General features: G+C 41.0%; 2 protein-coding genes across 6 annotated transcripts in view; both read left to right on the forward strand.

Moving 5' to 3' along the window:
• The window catches only part of ALS2 (alsin Rho guanine nucleotide exchange factor ALS2), a 67,978-nt gene extending 63,073 nt beyond the window's left edge, over window positions 1-4,905 (forward strand). For all 5 annotated transcript variants that reach the window (XM_032480059.1, XM_032480060.1, XM_006189940.3 and 2 more), the window contains 5 exons: window positions 254-299; window positions 523-584; window positions 1,162-1,311; window positions 1,467-1,563; window positions 3,541-4,905. In XM_032480059.1, the coding sequence (XP_032335950.1) occupies window positions 254-299; window positions 523-584; window positions 1,162-1,311; window positions 1,467-1,563; window positions 3,541-3,579 (394 nt within the window). In that variant the 3' untranslated portion in view covers window positions 3,580-4,905. The remainder of the gene's footprint in view (window positions 1-253; window positions 300-522; window positions 585-1,161; window positions 1,312-1,466; window positions 1,564-3,540) is intronic.
• Window positions 4,906-5,816: 911 nt separating this feature from the next.
• Window positions 5,817-22,044, forward strand: part of MPP4 (membrane palmitoylated protein 4) — a 40,108-nt gene continuing 23,880 nt past the window's right edge. The window contains exons 1-10 of the mRNA XM_032479171.1: window positions 5,817-6,007; window positions 8,410-8,549; window positions 11,287-11,466; window positions 12,694-12,914; window positions 15,097-15,174; window positions 17,300-17,380; window positions 18,538-18,669; window positions 19,322-19,403; window positions 20,583-20,668; window positions 21,878-21,949. Coding sequence (XP_032335062.1) covers window positions 5,817-6,007; window positions 8,410-8,549; window positions 11,287-11,466; window positions 12,694-12,914; window positions 15,097-15,174; window positions 17,300-17,380; window positions 18,538-18,669; window positions 19,322-19,403; window positions 20,583-20,668; window positions 21,878-21,949 — 1,263 coding nt within the window. The remainder of the gene's footprint in view (window positions 6,008-8,409; window positions 8,550-11,286; window positions 11,467-12,693; window positions 12,915-15,096; window positions 15,175-17,299; window positions 17,381-18,537; window positions 18,670-19,321; window positions 19,404-20,582; window positions 20,669-21,877; window positions 21,950-22,044) is intronic.

Here is a 22,044-nt window from a genome sequence, read left to right on the forward strand (position 1 = left end):
AATATTTTCAGTGGAATAGTTTAATAGTGAAAATGAGATAAAATTGAGTGAAGGAAAGTTTTGGCCAATATTTGGTAATATTTGTAATGTATAGGGTTATGTTACTTCTGGAATGTTTATTACAACTTAACCTATCTGTGGAATAGTTATTTTAAATGGGGACTGGGAAGCCAATATATATTTAACTGTTTATATGGGGATTAATCTACCATAAATAACAACTCGTGTTAACAATGTATGTATTCTATTGTAGGAAATTTTGGCCAGTGACCTTGTCAATCCTTGGAGAGACTAAAAAGGTATAGTAGATTTTAGTTTCCTCAGCAAATATGCTTTTCTTTGGTGAGGAGTATTCGAGATAGCAAAAAATTTCCATTTCACTTTGGTAGAATAGTACCCAAGCATGAGTTGCATGAGTTCTTCACTGAAGACCTGCATCCTGCCATCGGTTTCATTTATGTTTATTGTTGCTGCAAAAGGCACCTTTCCTCTTTTGACCTTTATAAATTCTCTTTTTTGCAGGTTTTGCCAACCACAAAAGATGCTTGTTTTGCCTCAGCTGTAGAATGTCTACAGCAGATCAGGTAATCTCTGATTTGTTGAAAATCACATAAATCAAAGAAGTGGTTAGGCTATTAAGATATTAATGAGATCTTATCTTTACCTAAACTCTAAGCACACTCCACCCCACCCCCTTCCCCCAGCAAAAAAAAAACAAAACACAAAACATGGTGTCAAACTCAGGCTAGAGATCAGAAAGGCTCTTTTGAGACATTTGGGTTACCTTTTACTCCACAGGGCCCTTGCATTTTCAAAAGTGGTGGAGAATCTATCCAGAAATTTATCTACATAATCACATCTTTAGCCAAATGGAAATTAACCAACTTCTTACTCAGAGAAAAGCATGTGTTAGGAAAATAAGATTCCACTTGGGTAAAAGGAGATAATCTATGACTCAGTGGATTCTTCCATGGGAACCATTGATAGTTTAAGGCTTCTTTTCTCAGAGAACTGTAGGACTACAGTGGTCTTCCCTTCTAGCTACTCATTTTACCTGATGTGTCCAACTTAAGGCACATGAGCCCTAGGGGTATAATGTCAAACAGTTAAGCTATAGGATATCTTTTTGTCTTTTGTCTTTTTTTTTTTTTTAAACAACAGCACAACATTTACCCCATCAGACAAACTTAAAGTCATCCAGCAGACTTTTGAAGAAATCTCTCAGAGTGTCCTGGCATCACTTCAGGAAGACTTCTTGTGGTCCATGGATGACTTGTTTCCTGTTTTCTTATACGTGGTGCTACGGGCCAGGTGACCAGTCTCTTCTGCCTTTAGTATTAGTGGCATTCTTTTAACCAGTCAGCCCCTTGCTTTTCTGAGCTGATGACAGGCATATGCTTTCCCACTGGAAAAACCCTCTTTTGTTAAGGTGGAAATAACTCAATATCTTTTTCTCGTTGGGGCAGGATTAGGAATTTAGGCTCTGAGGTGCACCTCATTGAGGATCTGATGGACCCATATCTTCAGCATGGGGAACAGGGTATAATGTTCACCACCTTGAAGGTAAAGTATAGGTATTACTTAATTTTTTTTATGTTAAAAATTTCTTTCATTTACCATATTATGAATCTGTCATTTACCACCTTCTTCTTTAAAAAAAGTTTAATTGCAAACATTAAGTGCCTTTAGAGCACATATTGTTAAATTTTAAAATATGATAAGGTAAAGAAAAGTAGAATCAGTCAGTTATTCTTCAAAATACTAAAGCAAATTATTCACCACCCAGTCTTCCCTGTAAATTGATCATTCAAATCGTTAACAAATCCTTATAGATGTAGACCAGCTATATACATGTAACTGTAAAAAAAAAAAAAAAAAAAAGAAAGAATTCTTAATGTCCAAAAAAAGTATCCAGCCATAGAGCTATTTATTGGAATTAAGGTAAAACACCAAAGGCAGGATGTATGTAATGAATATGTGTGGCATTTCCTTTCTTTCCCATGTGTTTACTGTAACCAGTAGGTTACAAATGAGGTTCTCTGATCCAGGTGCTCTCTAGGGATTGTTGGAAGTCATTTCAGTTTCCCAACCTTAATTTTTCTTAGAATTTGATACAATCATTCTGAAGTTTCTTGGAAGAATAACAAATAGAAAATGGGAAAAACACTTCTGAAAAAAGACAGAAAGTAGACCCATTCTGCCGGTTAGTAAAGTATTATGAAATCACGGTAATTAAGATTGTATGTCACTGTTACAGGAACAGGCAGATTCCTAAGTGGAAGGAATGGCCCCCACATGGGCAGTATTATAATAAAAAATTCACATACGAAAATGGAAACATCAGGCACAAAAATGGAAAAAGAGAAGAATTATTTAATAAATGGTCAAAGTGTTGAGTTAGCATATTAGCAGTTTTGAAGGGAGGGTAGAATCAGGGTGGAATCAGTCATGTAGCAAATTATAGACACCTTAGGGTTTAAAGATAGAAAAAGGAAGAGAGAATGAAAGACAAGCAAATTAAAATGAAAAAAAAATCCACTAGAATTTAATGTCAGGTTTCTGACTTGAGCTAATTGTTTAAACTTTTCAGCTTAAATACCATTAACATTTATATTAAGTAATCTGAAAAGTGTGGAGACAACTGGGGAAAATATTGGTCACCGAGTGACTTACATTATTAGTATTTATGTTATATGAAGAGCATCTTTAACGTATCACCAAGGAAGAAACTGAATAAATACATTTATATGTAGGAAAATGCTCAGTTTCACTGCAGATTTTTAAAAGGTGCCATTTGTTCCTGCTAAATTAACAAAAAATGTTATAAAATTATACCCAGTGCTGGTGAGGTTATAGTGAAATCAGAATTATTCCTACATTGCTGATCCTGGATTAAGTAGCAGTCACCCCTTTGGAAAACAGAGATTAATGATGGTATCAGCAACATCAAAAATGTTTGTGGAGTTTGCCTAGTCCTACTCCTGGAGATTTATCCCAAGAAATTAAAGAGTGGAAAACATTATACATTATTTTTATGAGGTGTTCTTTGTAGTGAGAGTAACTCTCAAAACGCTATTTTCAGAATCACCTTGGAATGCATTCCTGGAAATGCTGATTGACTGGGTCCAGGATAAGGCTTAATCTCAGTCTGTGTGTTTATCAAATATACTAGGTGATTCTGATTACAGTTATTCATGGACCTTATAATGATCAGGATATTCTAAGTATCCAATCGATAGTGGCTTAGCAAATTAAGGTATTTCTACTTGGTGAAGACTATTGTACAGCTTATAAAAAAGTTTGTTCATTTGAGCATTAGAGGAAAATTTATGAAATTTTATCTCTATTAATTACAGCTAAGCAAAATAGACATTGGGTAGGGGGACTGGAAGAAGCTGGGGGAAAATGAAAGCAACTGATTTTGTTGAGCTATCAGTATTTTAATAAGGGCTCTCCTTTCTTAGTCCCATGTGCATTGCTATGTTTATGTAGTTTCTTTCAAAGTAAATTTTAAATGGTTTTGAACTTTTTTTTTTTCAGGCATGTTACTACCAGATCCAGCGTGAGAAGCTTAACTAGGCTGCATAACAGCTTGACAACTGGATTATCTATACAGAGTGTTTTAGCACCATCTGGCGTCTTCCTGTAGTGGCAAAAAAAGAGCAGTGTTGAAATTAGGACGTTGTATTATTTCAGTTGTTATTTCTGAGCCTTACTAATGATCAGAGCCCTGAGCGCAGAAAAAAAGGACTGAATAATTTAAAGGGAGGATTGGAAAGGAGGTAGAAATCAGAGTAGACCAGTCTGTGGGCTATGTCAAGTTCCCCAAATATCATACATCTACTGTTGGAAAAAAGAGGGGTATTCCTTCCTATGGTAAATAGTATGCCGGCTCCTGAAGTTGTAAGAAAAAGTTCTCAGTATAGCTTCTTAAGTTAAAGAAGTTGATGAATATTTTTGAGTTTCTGGTTCCCCTGCAGTTACCCCAGACCCCTTTGCAAGGAGCAGATTGTACTTGAAACTACCCTGGCCACACTATGCCTTCCTAAATCCCTTGCAATCATGTGTGCACCATGCTTCTTTGCTGGGGGGCGGAAAGAGGAACTTTCAAACTGCAGTTTTAACTTTTTCTAAGCTTTTCTACCAGGGTATTCATGATGGAAGAGGTTCTGTGCAGTTACTACCACACCCTGACCCCAAACATGGAACGCATCCAAATAGGAGTCTTCTGCTTCCTGACTAGAAAGATCATAGGAATTTTGTTCTTGGATTGCTTACAACGCTGTGGAGTGAATACACTGGAATTCAGACACTGACTGACTCTGAACTGCTGCAGGACCTCATTTGTCCGCGTGTAAACGCTGTGTTCTGAGGCCTGTGAATGAGAGCCTGAAGAGCTCTTGCACGTGGGCTGTTTTCTGGAGCAGGACTAGAGACTGGGAAATACGGAAGCGAAGATCTGCGCCATCCTTGACCTAGTGTTGTGGTTCTTCCCCTCACCTCGCGCTGAACTCACAGAGGGGAAGGAAAAGGAAACACGCTTTGGCTTTTCCCATCTCAGAAGTGTTGTGACACCTCAACCTCTTAGTGTTTGCTTTTCGCCTTTGTTTTGTTTTTTTTTTTATGTCCTATTGTAAGTGGTTGGTTTACACTGCACAAGTAACACTAGCTGTTTTGGATAACATAGGTGCTCTTCCCCAGCTCATCTCATCTCCTCACCAGGGTGAGCACACGGAGTGTCCTCCTCCTGCTTTGTGTTAACATCAGCAGACGGTAATCAGTTTTGAGAAAGGATCATGGTTTTTGCTCTACTTTATAATCAAGACAAGTGTTTAATAAAATACTGTTTCGGAATGTTGGCTGTGATGTAACAGCAATTTTCATAATAAAAGACATTCATCTTTATGAGGTTGTTTATGATTGCAAAAGAAATGATACAGGGCAGCCTAGAAACTTAAGCTCAACTTTAGGTACCCCCCCACCCCCCACTTTTTAATCCATGCCTCTTTTATAGGCCTCAGAGATCCCTGCTGGGGTTTTGGAGATCTCTCTATAAAATAAATAATGAACTTACAGCACCTTTGCTGACAAAGAACAAATTAACTTTCTGACCTTAATAAACCAAGCACAGGGGTCTTAAATACTACCATGACTTATGTGAATAAAAGACATTGTGATAGTTACAGGTTAGTTGTTTTTTTTTTTCCCTTCTTCTCCTAGATAGATTCAGGGAAGGGAAAAGGGAGGATTTAAAAATCTGCCTAGAAATATTAAGCATTTGTTAATTACCTGCCAGGTGTGATGTCTTCTCAGTGAGCGTTTACATCTCACTGCTGCTTTCAACCAGGACGGGCCTGCCCATTATTGGAAAGGGACCAACACTTAAAGTTTAATTTATGTTAAACACATTTCCACTCAGGATTATTTTGACTTTGGAATAAAACACAAAATTCTGCATTTGGCTTGTAAGAGCAAGTTTCCTGAATGTCTATGACTCCTTAAGAGAGAAAGACAAGGATAATTGTGGGAATGGACAAAGTGAAACTTGAAACTCACTGAGGAGTTCTCAAATGATGGTAGGATGGCTCAATTCTAAGAGAAACATGTTGTAATTCATCCTTTTATTGATGTCTTATATGAAACTGCCCTGTTACTTAAGATTCTTCATACTAGATTTATACTTTTCAGAAAGCATATTAAAACTAAAATTTCAATTCCCTTGGGGGAAAAAACCCCTCAGTCACCAGGCCACTGTCTGTAAATAGAATACTTAGCACTCATGCCTCAGCTTACGTAGACCTTGCACATGCAGGTCAATGATCACGGCAGCCTGTGGGGCAGGTACTAACCCCACTGATTTTGTAGACAAGGAGAGGCTGCGATTTGCCCACTGTCAGAGTTGGGGCTCCCTCCTAGAACTTCCCTGCTCTGAGGGGAGGGTGCAGCTCAGTAGTCGAGTGCCTGCTCAACATGCACAACGTCCTGGATTCAATGCCCAGTACCTTCAGTAAAGAAATTAATTAAAAAATTTTTTTTAATTAAAAAAAATGTTTTATTTAAAAATAATTTTAAAAATTAAAAAGAAAAGAACTTCCCTGCTCCTGTTTCAGTGATCTTTCCTCTGGCAGCTGCCAGAGCTGTCATTTCATACCTGGGTTATGCGTTAAAAGTTCATAAAGTAAAAAATAAGTTCAAGATTTTTAAACAAAATTAAGTGTTTTTGATAAAATACATTATGCTCAAAGCAGTCACGAATGTATCACATTCCCGGTTTGTGTTTTCATCTACAACAGAGAACAAAGGAAAACCATATGTCCTTTTAGGATAAAAGGGCTGATAAGCCTCTGACAGTTGCCATTTGGTCTTTACCTTTTGCCTTTCTGTCATTCTGCTTCCAAACGTTCTTCCCACTGAGCCCTTCCTGCAACACAAAATTTTCAAAAAAGAAGTAGCCCCAATATGAGATTGAATGGACCATGAGGTTCAGAACAGCCAGTTGGTAGGGGACCTTCCAGAAGGGACTTTTTTCAGTAGCAGGCCTCATTACTATATTGGCTGAAGAGTCTTCCATTGTTTCCTCACCATAATGTGAGAAAATTAATAAGGTTAGTAAGTCAGCTTACTCTCAGTTGCCTCTAGTTTTCCCTTAGATAAAAATGCTGTTTGTTGTCTATTGTAGGGTGTCCATTATCCTGCAATAGTTAACAAAATACTCTTTTTTTTTTTTTTATATTAACTATGTGCTGGCAACTGGAAAATACTAAAGTGAAGGTTGCAAATGATATAAATTAGACTTTTCAGTGCACAGAATACTTGGGAAGATTTGTCACAGGGGAGGCTTATGAGTAATTTAGTGGTTAGTCTGGGTTAGGCTTCTGTGGATTAAATGAAGAGGATGTGCAGAGATTTTATCTAGAACAGTGAGGTGACTTTGCTACCTAATAGCCCATTGGTATTTTCTACTAAAGCTTTTCTCTGCATGGGAGCGACGTTGTATGTTTGCAGTCTTGCAGGTAAGAGACCCTGCCAAGTGATTCCCAGTTCCCAGAAGAGATCTCCTATAAATGTCTGCCCTTCTGTCAGTTTTTAAGAGCTAAAAACAAAACTCTTGGTAATCTTATTCAAATGGTTTAGTTTCATCGTATTACATATTATATGGAGAATTTTGTGATTTTAAAAGAGTAGGTTTTGCTTTGAAAAACCATTAAGTATGGAATAATGATTTGTCATGGAGACTGGGTAAAATGGAACATTTGTTTTAGTCCTAAATCAATAGCATTTTGACCTAAGGGAAGCCAGCTATTTCTGTACAGGCCTTTCTTATTGGTGAATTTTCAAGTGCTTTTTCAGGCTTTGTCTAGTAGAGAGCATTGTTTTGACAAATGAGCATAATAGGGGTAAGGAGTGTGGCATTTAAGAATAATCACTGTATTAATATGACCGTTTTAAAAGGCCATGGAAATACTGATTTTAAAGTAATGCTTAGGATGAATTCTTAGGGCTCGGTAACACTAATGCAGCTTCTAAGTTAGTGGTAAGAACTGGCCGTCCTTCCTGTGTTACTTAATCAGTTCAGGGTTGTATGTGGTTGGGTATTTGCTTATTTACAGTCTCCATCTAGAATTCTCACTCTCAAGACAGCAGAAATATGCCTCAAGTGACAGCTGGTCCAGGAGTCATGAAAAGGCAGGCAAGGGGGAGACATCAGTCTCTTGCCAGGAACTGGCATGTTTCAGGACTAAATGGAAACTTTTTGATTTTATTACTTGTGAAATCTACTGAACACCCCATTGAGTGTCAGATTCATTGTCTGTAAAATGAAGGCTGCATTTGATTGCCTCCAAGATCTGTCAGGTACCAATTTCAAAGTTTGATGGAGAAGAAGGCTGAAGTCAATATAACCAGGCTGAGGCGAGGTTACTTGGGGAGGTATCAGCCTTTTACTTCCATGTCTGGCCTCCTGCTTTTCTGCCCCTTCCTGAAATAACTGGAAATACTAAGTGCTTGCTGTGACCCGAGCACCATTACGGATGCCGAGGCTTCAGCAGTGAACAGGACAAGCAAGGTGTCTGCCCTCAGACCCTCTACAGACCTGATGCACCCGGGAGCCAGACACTGAACAAGTTTATGTGGAGGAGACTCATGAAACTTGATGAGTGCCACAGGACAAAACGCAACAGTCTTCTTAGCCCCCTGGAAGGAGGGAAAGCCATTTTCTGAGATTTCCTTCTATGAATTTTTGTCTTAGCTTAGGCGAACACCAGGGATCGAGTGGCTTAAACAACAGAAATCTATTTCTCACCATTCTGGAGGCTAGAAATCTCAGATCAGGGTACCAGCCTGGTGGGGTTCTGGTGAGGTCCCTCCTCGTGGCTTGAAGGTGGCTTCCTCCTCACTGCATCCTTACAGGGCAGAGAAATACAACAAGCTCTCTGGTGCCTCTTCTTACAAGGGCGCCAGTGCCATCGTGAGGGCCTCACAGGATGACCTAATCCAGCCTAATTATGTCCCAGAGGCCCCACCTCCAAACACCATCACACTGGAGTTGGGTAGGGGGGCTGGTTAGGGCTTCAATATCTGAATGGGGTCGGGGACAAAATTCAGTCCATAGCAAATTTGTCTGAGGAACCTGAGGATGACCTGGTAAGCACAGTTCTTAGAATTTCACCTGAATTGTGGAGATGAAAATTAGTGTATGCCTCTATGGCTGAGAAACTTTTAGTCAAAATGAGCCTTTTAGAATATATGAATTAGATGTCTGTGTAGCCTGGAGTTGGCTATAGATTTAGTAGAAGCTATTTTAGTAATTAAAATTCACTTTAGGAACCACAGTCTAACTGTGAATTCCTCTCACAATTTCATCTCAGGGGTCAATAATGTCCCTAGCCCCCTCGTCTGCTGCGTGGGCAGGCCTGGTCGGCACACTGTCCTCTGAGCACCAGATGCGGAGGAGCTGTGTCCACCTGACGGTGCACACATAGCAGTTGGCTTGTTTAGCTCGTGCTGCCTCCCCAAGGGCATGTGACTTGTGAGAAACCTTCGGTAGCATTGTAAGAAGTTGCCTGAATATGATGGCTTGGTGTCAGACCCATCTGCTAGCTCTGATTTTTGTCTGTCTGGCAGATACTGCATCTCCCTTTTCAAACTCAACCTTGGAAGTGCTCCCCTCCAGGGAGGAAGATGAGTCATGTATGCAGTTGTTGTGCTAAATGATTCAATAGAAGCCCCAGAACTGGAATGCAGGAAAAAGGCTGGGTTTAACTGACTCAGTTGGGCTGAGTAGGGTGGGTGGTGGTGGGCAAGGCAAAAGCATAGGATGCCAAGCTTGGGTAGAATCTAGCCGAGTAGGATCCTGCAGTGTGACTGGAAAAGAATGTGTATGGGAAGGCTGTCTAAAACTCCACAACAGCTTTCTGTGTTGCTCTTCTCACTGCCTTAGAATTTAGAGACAACATAATAATGATCAGTCTTTTTCTAGATAGCCTCCCTGACTCAACCCCACAATCTGTCTACATTCCAGACGGTGGTTCTCAACCATATCAGATTCAATACCCAAATCTTTAATAATTAGTATGAAATGCTCCTTTAAAAAAAATCCTGATTTATCCTTTATTTTCTTGCTGTAACATGCTGTCAGTGCCTGATCCATATCTCCTTGGTCCTTACCACTTTTGGTGCACTCTGGACCAATTTCCAACTCCCAACACCTGCACATTCTATCGGAAAGTATGCATGTAGCACGCTGGAAGGGCCAGAAGTAATGCTCTCTGGGAAAAACCCTTAACCAATGTCTGGCAGCACTGGAATATAAATATCCCCATGCGCTTGTCCCTTGTTCCTCCATAGGATTAAGCTCCACACTGTCCACAGTGGTTACTTGCTTGATAACACATTTTACTGACTTTTTCCCTTTGCCTTGCCTTATTACCCTGTTCCCCTACTAGTGTTCTAGGATCACTTTCAAAACAAATCACCTCTCTAGAATCCTTGCTCTGTGTCTGATTCTGGGAGAACTCAAACTAAAACATTTATTTGCACACAACTTAAAAAAATCCATATACATAGCACCCTCATAATAATAATAGAGATAAATTAAATGTAGCTGATAAGACATTATTTCAATATGTAGATAAGAGATATCACTGAACCAAAAGATACAATGAAGTAACACGTTTGTACCTGTAAAAGAATCCATCAGGAATGCAGCAACTTTGAATGCAGACACAGATACAGCCATAGGCTGATAGTGTTGTGTTGCAATGATGTGTTATATACTGTGAGCAGCTTTGCCATTAATGACATGATTTTCTGAAACAGTAAACTTGATAAAGTCCATGTAAAACAAATTCATTCTTCAATTATGGTAGTAGAATTCCAGAAAATTGAATGTCTATTAAAACTGTGCAAAAATACTTCAAGTTTACATGTAAAGAGAAGTTGGGTTTTAGGCTCAGATAATTATAAGGTTTTTTTTTTTTTTTCTTTTTCCAGCAGCATGAAAGTCCAATGGGACATGTGAAAGTCATACAGGGCCTGAGGTGATTTCCTATTTTGTAGAGCAACTTCTGTCAAACTTCCTCAAAAAGGAGTGAGCATGTTCCCTTTGCTCTTGTTTTCTTAATTCCCATCCTGCTGGCTGAAATGTAGAAGTGGTGGCTGGAGCTTGGAAGCAGGAAGATAAAGACCACATCACACCCCAGAATGGCAGAACAGTAGCTGCAGGGAGCCCATTCTCTTAGAATTTCATAGAGCAAGGCTGCCTTTCTAGCCCTGGACTGTCTCTGTCTCTGGACTTTTACATGAGCAAAATATAAACTCCTACTCTGTTAAGCCACTATTATTTTGGGTTTCTGATTTTTTTTTTAAAACTAAATCTACATAAAGCAATAGATAAAATAAACCCTAAGAATCTCCTCAGCAGTAACCCAAAACATTGGTGACTGTGATCAGATCAGTGCCATGAAGAACTATAGGTCCAACGAGAGGGAACAGGGACCTAAATGGAATCGGGCTCTAATGATGATTAAGTCAACTAGGCAAAGAGGTGGAAAATAAACAAATATAACATTATCTGTCACTTGTTTAAAAAAAAAAAAAAGAGGGGAGTAGAGGAATGTTTTATGAAACAGTAAATTCTTGCTCACCCAGCTGGGGATGGTTCATTTAAAGAGGAAGCACCACAGGGCAAATCTGTTTTACTTGGTGTGGATTCTGATGCGTATGTAGCACAGAGCTTGACTTGCTCAATAAATGCTGTTGGAAATATATTCCCATGTATGTATTAAGAGCTGTGGGGCCAGCGTGATGGAACGGGCTATATGCTGTTTGTCAATCTGCTCCCTAGCTCTGAATTCCTTCTGAAAGCTTGGGCAGAGAGGATGATACAGTCAGACAAAGGAGCAGATTCGCCGGACAAAAAGGATGAGAAGGACAAGGCACTTTCTGCGGCAGCCAATCCAGAGAATGGTATGTGGTGCCAGATTCCTTTTCCAGGCCGGAAAGGCAGTATAATAGCACTCTAAATATGTGATCAAATTTAGGGGTAGAAACTCTGTTAGATTTACTGTGATTTCTATAAGGAACTTGTCATATACTTTGAACTGTGCTATTGCATCTATTAGTGATAAGTCTAGATTTGCAAATACTAACTACTGTATATAAAAATAGATAAAAACCAAATTTATTCTGTATAGCACATGGAATAATATTCAATATATTGTAATAACCCTTAATGAAAATGAATATATGTGTGTATATATATATATACATATATATATATATATGTGTGTGTGTGTGTGTGTGTGTGACTGGGACATTATGCTGTACACCAGAAGTTGACACATTGTAACTGACTATACTTAAAAAAATTTTTTTAAGTCTAAGCAATTTTCAAGGCAGGAAAGAAAGAAATGGACACAGCGGATTCAGAAACTTTTTTCCCCTACCCTATAATGTTTTACTTCAACTTAAAACTTCACAACTTGTTCACATTCAAAATATCACTGCAACAAATAGAATTTCTATGAAAATACTTGTAAAAACAATCCAGCATTCACTAAAATCTGTTAAGTCCCTTTAGTCAGTGGAATCCTGAGATTTGTATTAAAAACCTATTAGAGATAAACAAATTTCTACTGTATAGCACAGGCAACTATATTCAATATCTTGTGGTTAACCTATAATGAAAACGAATATGAGAAGGAATATATGTATGTATATGTATGACTGAAACATTACACTGTGCACCAGAAATTGACACAGCATTGTAAACTAACTAAACTTCAATAAAAGGAATGCAAATTTAAAATTTTTAAATAAATTTTAAAAAACCTGTTAGGAGAGCTCTATAAGAATTTTCAGAAAGGGTAAAGACAAATGACTCTATGTTTGAATTAGAGGAGGAGACTCGGAAAACAGCTAGATAATTTTGGCATAAACCAGAAGCTGGTAAGATTGGGGAAGGGAAAACACTACTGCTCCCATAAAATCTTACATCTGTATGCTATGGTCTATTACTTCATCTAATATTAGCATCAAGCGTGTGGGAAAGCTAGAATATTCTCATTTTGCCACAAGGGAACCAGGTTCCAGAGAATTGGGTGGCTTTCTGAGGTTCACACAATAAGTGAGAGAACGGGGCTGGAAGGCAGAGTTTGGGGCCTCAAATTCAGTGTCCCCTCCTCTCCTCGTGAGCCCCTGGAACGTCCCAGCTGTTCAAATTGTCTTCATATTTATACCTGCCTTTCTCTCCACCCCACTTGCCACCCCATCCCTGCCCTCTCCCATCTCTAGGTATCTCCCAAATCCTGAGGCTTGTGCTACAGGAGCTGAATCTGTTCTACAGCCGAGATGTGAACGGAGTGTGTCTCCTGTACGACCTCCTCCACTCCCCATGGCTGCGGGCCCTGCTCAAGGTGAGCGATCTGTCTCACAGAAGCCCTTAGCCTTGGGAACAGAACCTACTCATCCGACAGGGTCACTTGTCTGTTGGCAGGAAATTTCAGCTTAGAAAAAGTTCCCAGGAGGCAATCCTCAGATAAGAGCTACAAACCCCCTTAGCTTGGAAAGGGATTTACTTGAATGGAAAATAATAAGGCAGTGTCCTCTCTCTGCTGCCCCCAACTCCTCTTCTTCCAGAGGCCCCTGGATCACAAAGCAGCTGCCACAAATGACTATCGGCAGTGTCTTTACAGCTGTCTACAACCCTCTGTCCTTGAGGACAACTCAGGACAAATAAAAATGCTTTTAAAAGTTATTCCTCTTGGTTTTTACAAATTACAAAATGAGATATCTACTGTTCTGTTTAGGTATTTCAAGTTTTCTTACTCTGAAGATTTCTTCTTTTTTTAAAAATTTGGCTAAAACTTCATATACAGATACAACAGCATCTGACTATAATTTTGTTCTTCTGAACAAATGTTATTATCAAGAAAGATACTTTTGAAGTTATTTTGGGGGGATATGTTTCCTTCAGTTAAGTGTGAAATGTGGACAGCCTTATAATGCATGTTAATATTTATATTTATATTTATATTTTTTAAAATAAGAGAACAGGGTCAACATATTTAGCATAAGCAAAGATGTACTCCTCACAGCACTGGTTTTAAAACACCTAATTTCTTTATCCATTCATCCTTCCATTGCTGGACACAGAGTTTTTTCCCCATGTCTTGGCTTTTGTAAACATGGGGTGCAGATATCTTTCTGAGACAGTGATTTCATTTCACTCTCACTATATACTCAGAAGTGGGATGGCCAATGAGATATTATTCAGCCGTAAAAGAGAAGGAAATCCTCCCTTTCGCAACAGCTTGGATGGACCTCAGGGCATTATGCTAAATGAAATAAGCCAGAGAAAGACAAATACTGTGTGATCTCATTGCATGTGGAATCTGAAAATGTGGAGCTCATAGAAGCAGAGAGTAGAGTAGCGGTTGCCAAGGGCTGGAGCTGGGGATGAAGGGAGGATTTTGGTCAAAAGGTACAAACTTCCAGTTATAAGATGAAAAAGTTCTGGGATCTAACATACAGCATGGTGACTATATTTAACAATATTGTTTTATATGCTAAGAGAGTAGATCTTAAATGTTATCATGACACACACACAATATAGTAATTATGTGAATTGGTAGACGTATTAACTAAACTTATTGTTCTTATCATTTTGCAACATACACGTGTATCAAATCAACATATTGTACACCTTAGATTTACGCAGTGTTCTATGTCAATTATATCTCAATAAACCTGAGGGGGAAATGACCTGATTTCTACCAGGCACTTTCTCCTCCTGGGATTGGCTAAAACAGGAGTTTAAATGTCACTCAAGACGTTGCCCTTGCTACCATGGGTAGGCAGCTTGTGCTTTGTGCTCCCTGAATCCATCCATCAGCCTTAATCCTGTCCAGGTAAACTTGAGCGTGGGCACTGAGGTAGAGCAAGGAAGCACCAGATCTGGGTCAGAAAGATGGGGCTGAGCTGGCCTCCTGGGCCTCATTTGTCCATCTGTAAGAGAAACTGGATTCCTAAAATAGGATGAAGGGCTGCACTGCAGAGGCTCAACCCTGGATCCTGGTACGGAAGACAATTCCTAAGGGTCACCAGAGACAAAGTTGGAATTTTTATAATTGGAGAATTAAGGGAGGAAAGGAAACAAACACAAGATGAGCATAGAGCATTAAGCAGGTACTGTGTGTCCAACCTTTCATTCAGTTCCCCGGGGAACCCTGATCCCATAGCTCCTGCCCTGTGCCGCTGCCCAGCCTGGAAGTTCCCAGAGGTCTCTGGCCCCAGATCTCTATTGGTCTCAAGCTTAGATACCCCACTCTAATTTAGTTTAACAAGAGCAAGAGTTTGAGTTTCTTTTTATCAGTGATATTGGTTGGGGAAGATCAATTTCTGGCGGCAGCCAGTAATTAAGCCTCTGAAGCATTAGAGCCACCAACCTTGAGCTCATTTCTCTTGGACACCTAGAGACACCCCATGAAAGGCCCAGCACATGCTAACTCAGCTGCTTGTGCCATTGCGTGGGCTGCTTCTCCCCTCGGCGACCTTCCCTTGGTGTGGCGTTCATTCTCTCCTCGTTGCCCTCTGCAGGTTTATGACTCCCTCCAGGAATTCAAAGAAAAGAAGCTCGTTCCTGCCGCACCCCACGCACAGGCGTTGTCCTCGGAGGTGAGGTGATTTTTCATCCAGAGAATAGGAGAGCTTTAATGTGATGTCTTTTCACTCACAGTGCTAGTTTAAAGGCTCCAACAGAAAAGTCTAATTGGTGATTGTGCATCGAGTAAGTGTTTCTAACTGAGCTTTAATAGAAGAGAATTGGCATGCTGTCTCCCCAAATTAAAGTGAAACAAAACAAAACATATTTTTAGCATGTGTCCATTTCTCTTTCTCCCTAAACCGTGGACCCTATGGAAATGGTAATGTTGTTCTGTTAATGATCTTCAAATTTACTTCTCGAGGCTGGGCTCCTGCCCTGAACTGCAGACTCTTTCCTCCAACTGCCTGCTTCCCGTCTTACTCAGGTGTCCTCAAACTTAACATGTCCCAAACTGAGATCCTAATCGTCCCCACCCCCAAAGCCACTCATGTCCCAGCCTTTTCTATCTCAGTAAGGACATCTTTTTTCTTGGAGTACTGAAGCCAGAATCTTTGGGGTCACCTTTGATTTTCTCTTTCTCTCATACTCACACCCAATCCTGTCAGCTCTAGTTTCAAAATCTGTCGAGAATCTCACCACCTCTGCTGTGCCAAATTATATAAGCCATCGTCGTCTCACAGGGATAATTGTGATTTAGCCTCCTCCCCGGACTCCTGCTTCTGCTCTTGCTCCCCTGTGGCGTATCCTGTATCCTAACACAGTAGCCAAAAAGATGCTCTTTGAAGATGAGTCACATCAAAGTTCTCACACAGCCAAACAATGTAGCCCCTGTTCCCCTTTGACATGACCCTCACCAGTCTCTCCCTTGTTCCCTCTGCTCCAGCCAGATGAACTACTTGTGGTTGTTTGAATCAGATGTGCTCCTGCCACAGGCCCTTTGCACTTGCTACTCACTAAGTCAGAAATGCTCTTGCCCATCTATTCATGCTATTTGCTTCCGCATCTCCTTCTGGTCTCCACCCAAATGTCACCTTCTTACTGAGGCTTTCCCTGGTCACTTCATCTAAAATTGCAGTCCCCCCCCCCCCCAGCATTCCCTGTCCACCTTCCCTGTTTTACTTTTCTTCTTAACTCTTTTCACCATCAAATAAAACTATTTCTTTTCCTTATATATTTTATTTATTGTCTGTGTTTCTTCATGACACTATAAACTCTGTGAGAATGGAGATTTTTGTCTGCCTTTTCACTGCTGTATTTACATCACTCTAAACAGTGTCTAGCACATCATAGATGGTCAATCTGTAGTTGCTGAGTGGTTGAATAAATGCAATCCATTTTGTCTTTGTTTATTGCCTAAACTGTAATAAAAGAAATAGGAAAAAAAAAAGGAAAAAAGAAAAAACTTTTAACCTCAACTCCAGTAACTAATAACTTGGATTATTTTCAGTTTTTCACAGGAAAACACACACTTGAATTTTATTCAGTTGCAACCCTAGTGGGTTGAGGAGAACTTGGTGAACTGCTTGTTTTCATTTCCCTGTGTGTAATGGTGCTTGACTGCTGAAGATTCATGGAGCTGGAGAAAGCCTTGGAAGGTCTACGCCCTGTCAGGAAGCAGGTCTACACTGAAACTACAGCAAAGAGATCGGAGTTTATGCTGTTTAGCACTTTTTTTTGTTGAAACAAACATTAAAATTGCTACTCAAATCATAAGCCCTAAAATATAAATTACTGTTCCCATTTTCCAGTAGAAGAATAGAGCATCTCATAGAATTAAACTCCCTGAGTTCTCCAGGCAATTGAGCCTGTCCTTGGAGAACTCAGATACCTTAACCTGCCCGTAGAGCATTCATATTAGCAAACAGCCATTTTAGAGCCACTAGAGGGCTTTTGCCTTAGTATATAAGATATTACAAAATTATGTTAATTCCTCTTCCAAGCCTGGGATGTGCCAGGACTGGGGCACTGTGGTTTAGATATACCTCAAATCTTGGATTCTACCAGCTGTCATAAATATTAATGAATAAGGAAAGATTCTAAGCCCTGACTTTACAGATGAAAAAGAAGTCTTCAGTAACAGCTTTTCTTAGGTCAATACCATGCTCACCAGTATATCTGTTATCCAACCTAGGTGATGGTAACTGGGTGATGAAGATTTTTTTAAAAATTCACAATGTATGTTTTTCCATCAACCAGGTAGTGAAGATATTACGTGAAACCCCCAAGTGTCCTGAGATCCAAGAGCTGAGACAGATCCTCCAGTCTCCACACTTTAAGGCAAGTGCTTGCTAAAATGGACATATCTGGCACATAGACAAAGTTGGAAAGAAGTAAATGTGCTAGAAAATGTGCTCTCTGAATAGATGTTCTATTACTGTATGTGGGTGACCAACAGAGTGTACCTAAAGATGTGGGACTCAGATGTGACTGGCTTAATGTTGTCACGGAGCCAAGCCTGACGTATATATGAGGAGGCACCCAGAACTTCTCATGGTGTCTTGTCCGTCCCACCCGCCCCCTGCCCCCCCCCCCACCACAAAGCTAAGCTATTGTTCCTCTAAAATCCAATATCAGGGGTGGGCGATCAGGGTAGTATATGTCCCTTCCAACTGTGGAATATTTTAAATTTTGGAAAAAGTGTGTGAAGGTATTTGGAAAATACACTATAATGATGACTAGCTCTGTGAGGGGGTCTATGAAGAATATCTGACTGCAGAACAGAAACCTATCTCTCAGTATTTATTGATTTGAGATCAGTTTATCAACACGTTAGAACTTTAAGAGAATGTCTGTATTGGGAGCAATGGAATTTATGAGTCAAAAGTTTTAGTCCACAAGATAAACCTAGAGAACTTACTCTGAGTGCCAATGAAGCTCTGTCCACGAATCTCAGACAGAGCTGTAGAATGACTACTCCCCCACTCCATGAAATGATGTGTAACCTAGCGGTCTGCTGGAAGGCACTATCATGTCCTAATGCAGGGAACTGCTGTTCCTCATTCTGTTTCACATGAGTCCATGGGTGTCACTGACAAATCAAACCAACAAGATGTTTTGATCCCTCATTCCACCTTAATTAGGAAAACTATTACAAAAGTTGTTTTGTGGTTCGAGTTCATAGGAGCACCATGGATGACATGGGTTTCCAGGGAATGAGAACGTGACAGTATACATTTTATCAGAAATGAAAGAATATATTATGTGTTGCTTAACCTCTCTGTCCCTTGTTTCCTTACCTGTAAACTGGGGACAATACACATACTCGCCTCAGGGTTATTGTGAAGACTGAGTTAATCCACATAAAATGCTGAGAAGTATGCCTGGCACGCATGTGTTGGTGGTTGTTGTGTGTCTTGCACAGACTGAGTCACCATCTCCTAGATGGGTGTGTGCTGTGTGTGACGTTAATTCACCTTTTCCTTCTCTGTCCCCAGGCCTTGCTCAGCGCCCACGACACTGTGGCCCAGAAAGACTTTGAACCCCTCCTCCCCCCACTGCCAGACAACATCCCTGAGAGCGAGGAGGCAATGAGGATTGTTTGTTTGGTGAAAAACCAACAGCCCCTGGTAAGGAAATCATTTTGTCTTTTCATTTAGAATTATACCAGGGCTAATTATGAACTCCAGGGTTACTTGGGCAATATTCTTGTCCATGGGCACAGATATAGTTTGAGACACTCAGAAAATGTGAGAGGAAACCCATGGTAATAATGACTAAATTGTATCTTAATGAATTTTGCCTGTGGTTTCAAACACATCACATGTTGTAATGTTTGCACTAGGAAAGATTTCTGCTTAGTGTTTTTCTTTTTGAAAGAGCTGTGAGAAAGAAGACTTTTTATTTTATTTCATTATTTGGCTCTCTGACACCCACACATATTTCACTCAGTTCTAAGGCATTGGCCTAAGTCTTTTCCTTTATTGGAGGGAAGCTGAGGAAGGCAGTAATTTAATTTTCTAAGAATAGTCCCTCTGATTAGGTTGTAATTGTGGGAGTTTTCTCTGTCTTTGGAAGCATCTAAATATTCTTTGATGTTTATTTGGCTGGGTAGAGACTTTGGCGGGCGAAGGTGGAATGGCCTGTCATTTTTGACGGTGGCGTGGTATGGCGCTGGTTGGTATGAATACCCTCATCTGAAAGAGCAGGGTGACACTGAGGGAAGCCCCAGAAAAGTGGTCATGTTAGGTACAAAGGGGTTCCACTGTGCTCTCTCCCCAGGGAGCTACCATCAAACGCCACGAGATGACAGGGGACATCCTGGTGGCCAGAGTCATCCACGGCGGGCTGGCCGACAGGAGTGGTGAGCTGGAGTAGCAGGGTGCGAGCGTGATCAGGAAAGTAGGAAACCCTTGCCTGTTTAATATTCCCAGGGAAACCCCTTTCCTAACTATGGTCGAGGCTTTAATGAGTTCTATTGCTCGTTCACTAAGAAGAAAGAAAGAAACATCCCAGAGAAGCCCCATTTTACCTTCTGCATTGAGACCCTCTGTTCTAGGCACCATATCACTGTTCTTTCACTTTACATTCCCATGGCAACCTAACAAGCTAAGTATTATGCCATTTTATGGATGAGGAAGCTGAGGCTCAAAGAGATTGAATGACTCATCTGCTCAAGGTTACACAATTTGAGTCAGAATTCAAGTCCAGGTCTGCCTCACTCTATACTCTCAATTTTCACTCTTCACTTGTCCTTCTGCTTTCAAACAGGCATAGCTCTTCCCCGTCTTCAAATGCCTTTTGCACTTGCCTTTTCTACCAGGAAATCGAATTCCCTTCCTTTCACCGCTGTGCTTCTGAAATGACTTGTTCTGTGCCTGCTGTCCCGTGTCCTCACTGCTCACCGCCCCAGAAACCTGCTGCAGGATTTGTAGCCGAACATTCTTAAAAAAACCACCCAGGGACGTCCTAGTCCCTAAGTCCACTGGCCCTTCCTTCAGCCTCGGTTTTATTTTTGCTTCTCTAGCACATTTGATGTTGCTGACAGTACCTTTCTTGAAATTTTCATCATTCTTGGGTTTTGTTCCCTGATATTGGCCTGCTTCTTGTCCCCACTGTCTTACCTCATATTTCTCAGCCTTAACCCCCAAGTGTCTCCACATTTTCTCTTTTGGAGAATACCCTCCCCTACCCCATTTGCATTTCATTCACCATTTTACTCACAACTCTGACATCTTTATTTTTAGTATTGTCTTCTTACCGGTGTTCCAGTTCCCTTTCACAACATCAGACTAGCAAAAATGAAAGTATCACCATCAGCTAATACCCAATGTCGGTGAAGAGGTGGAAAATGCAGTTCGCATGCACTTTGCTGATGCTGTAAATTGGAATAACCAGTGTGCTTTATTATTATTATTTTACAAAAAGATTTAAAATGTCAATGCTTGGGTTAGTGAACTTGTTAAGTAGCTTTGGGGTAGCTACCCCCATTTTTTGTGAATTCCTTTGTACCCTTCTTTGTTTTGTGTTCCTGTTTGCCTAGGGCTGTTGTATGCTGGAGACAAACTGGTGGAAGTGAATGGAGTTTCGGTTGAAGGACTGGACCCTGAGCAAGTGATCCATATTTTGGTAAGAGTCTCCTCCTGGCCTTCTTCACGCACATTCAGCTGTTTCTGTGCAGTGAGACTGCGGAGGAGATTCTGAACTTGAGCAAAAAATCCTTGCTCCCCTAACATTTGAATATGGTTTCCTTGAGGAAGCTCTGTGGTAGAAGAGAAGTCACCAGAGGGCAGCATACAGGGAGGGGGACATCCTTGCTGGTCGCTCCTCCATTGTCCTCGTGGTTGGAATGGGGATTTATGACCCCATTATATGAGCCTTTGGTCTCTTTTTGGTCACCATTCCCATCCTTCAAACCATTGCCTGAGTCACAGTCCAGCTGTCATCAGTCATAGCAGCACCCCCCCAATACACCCCCATGTGGGGCCCAGGGTCGTTTACTATATGCCACATACACCAGACTGGGCTCTTGTGGGGAGTGCTAGATTTTCATAGATGTCCCCTGGGGACTGAGATGAGAGGTTGGTATTATTATAAGGAGTATAACAAGCACCTAAATATTTTGCAAACCGCGGGTGCAAGGTTCTGTGTGGCACACAAGATACTGCAGCAGGAGCTTGGGGTCTGTCAACCACAGACCATGTGCCTCCACCTTAGCCCTTCCGGTGCCAGCTGTGGGGTTGCCAGCGGAGTGAGATCGTGGAATTCCTGAGTGAGACCGAGATCTTTCTTGTTAATGTCTGGATCTCCCATGCCTGTCACAGTGTTGTAACAGAGGATTCTTAACTTCCCCTTCAGGCTAAGAGGCTCTCTGTCTCCTCCATGATTAGCTTGGAAGCTTGTCATTCCCCCCAGAAGACTTGGGAGCCCCTCATCATCTTCCCCATCAGACTGGGCTGCCTGGTGCAGAAACAAGTGTTCAGGAAAGACAGGCTGACTGAGATTCCAGGAGGGGAAGTCAGACCGCGAGCTTCTCTCCTTCCCACAGAGCCTGTGGGAAGAAGGCCTTGCTAAGTGGGGTGTCCTGGGGGCAGCAAGAGGCCAGGCCTTAGTGTGGGTTTAACAGACCGGTGATCCTGGAAGCCCCACAGTGGGGCAGAAGCGGAGCTCAGTTTCATCCTAATGTCTGTTTCTGGGCAGTGATATTCATCTGTTGAACCCTTGTCAAAGCCCCTGCGGGAGATGTCAGCATCTGACCTGCACACAATGAGTTGTAACTCCATCTGCCAAACCCAGCAAACTCTGCAATTTGTCATTCTTCCCCCTGACATTTTCTAGGCCATGTCTCGTGGCACAATCATGTTCAAGGTGGTTCCAGTTTCTGACCCTCCTGTTAACAGCCAGAAGATGGTAAGAACCGGCTGAGCCTTCACACCCACCCTGAGTAAATCCTCCAATAACAATAACAGTGAAAAAATACTTTGCATCTTATTACTAGCGTCTAT

This window comes from Camelus ferus, chromosome 5 (genome assembly GCF_009834535.1).
Source record: "Camelus ferus isolate YT-003-E chromosome 5, BCGSAC_Cfer_1.0, whole genome shotgun sequence".
Taxonomy (NCBI): domain Eukaryota; kingdom Metazoa; phylum Chordata; class Mammalia; order Artiodactyla; family Camelidae; genus Camelus; species Camelus ferus.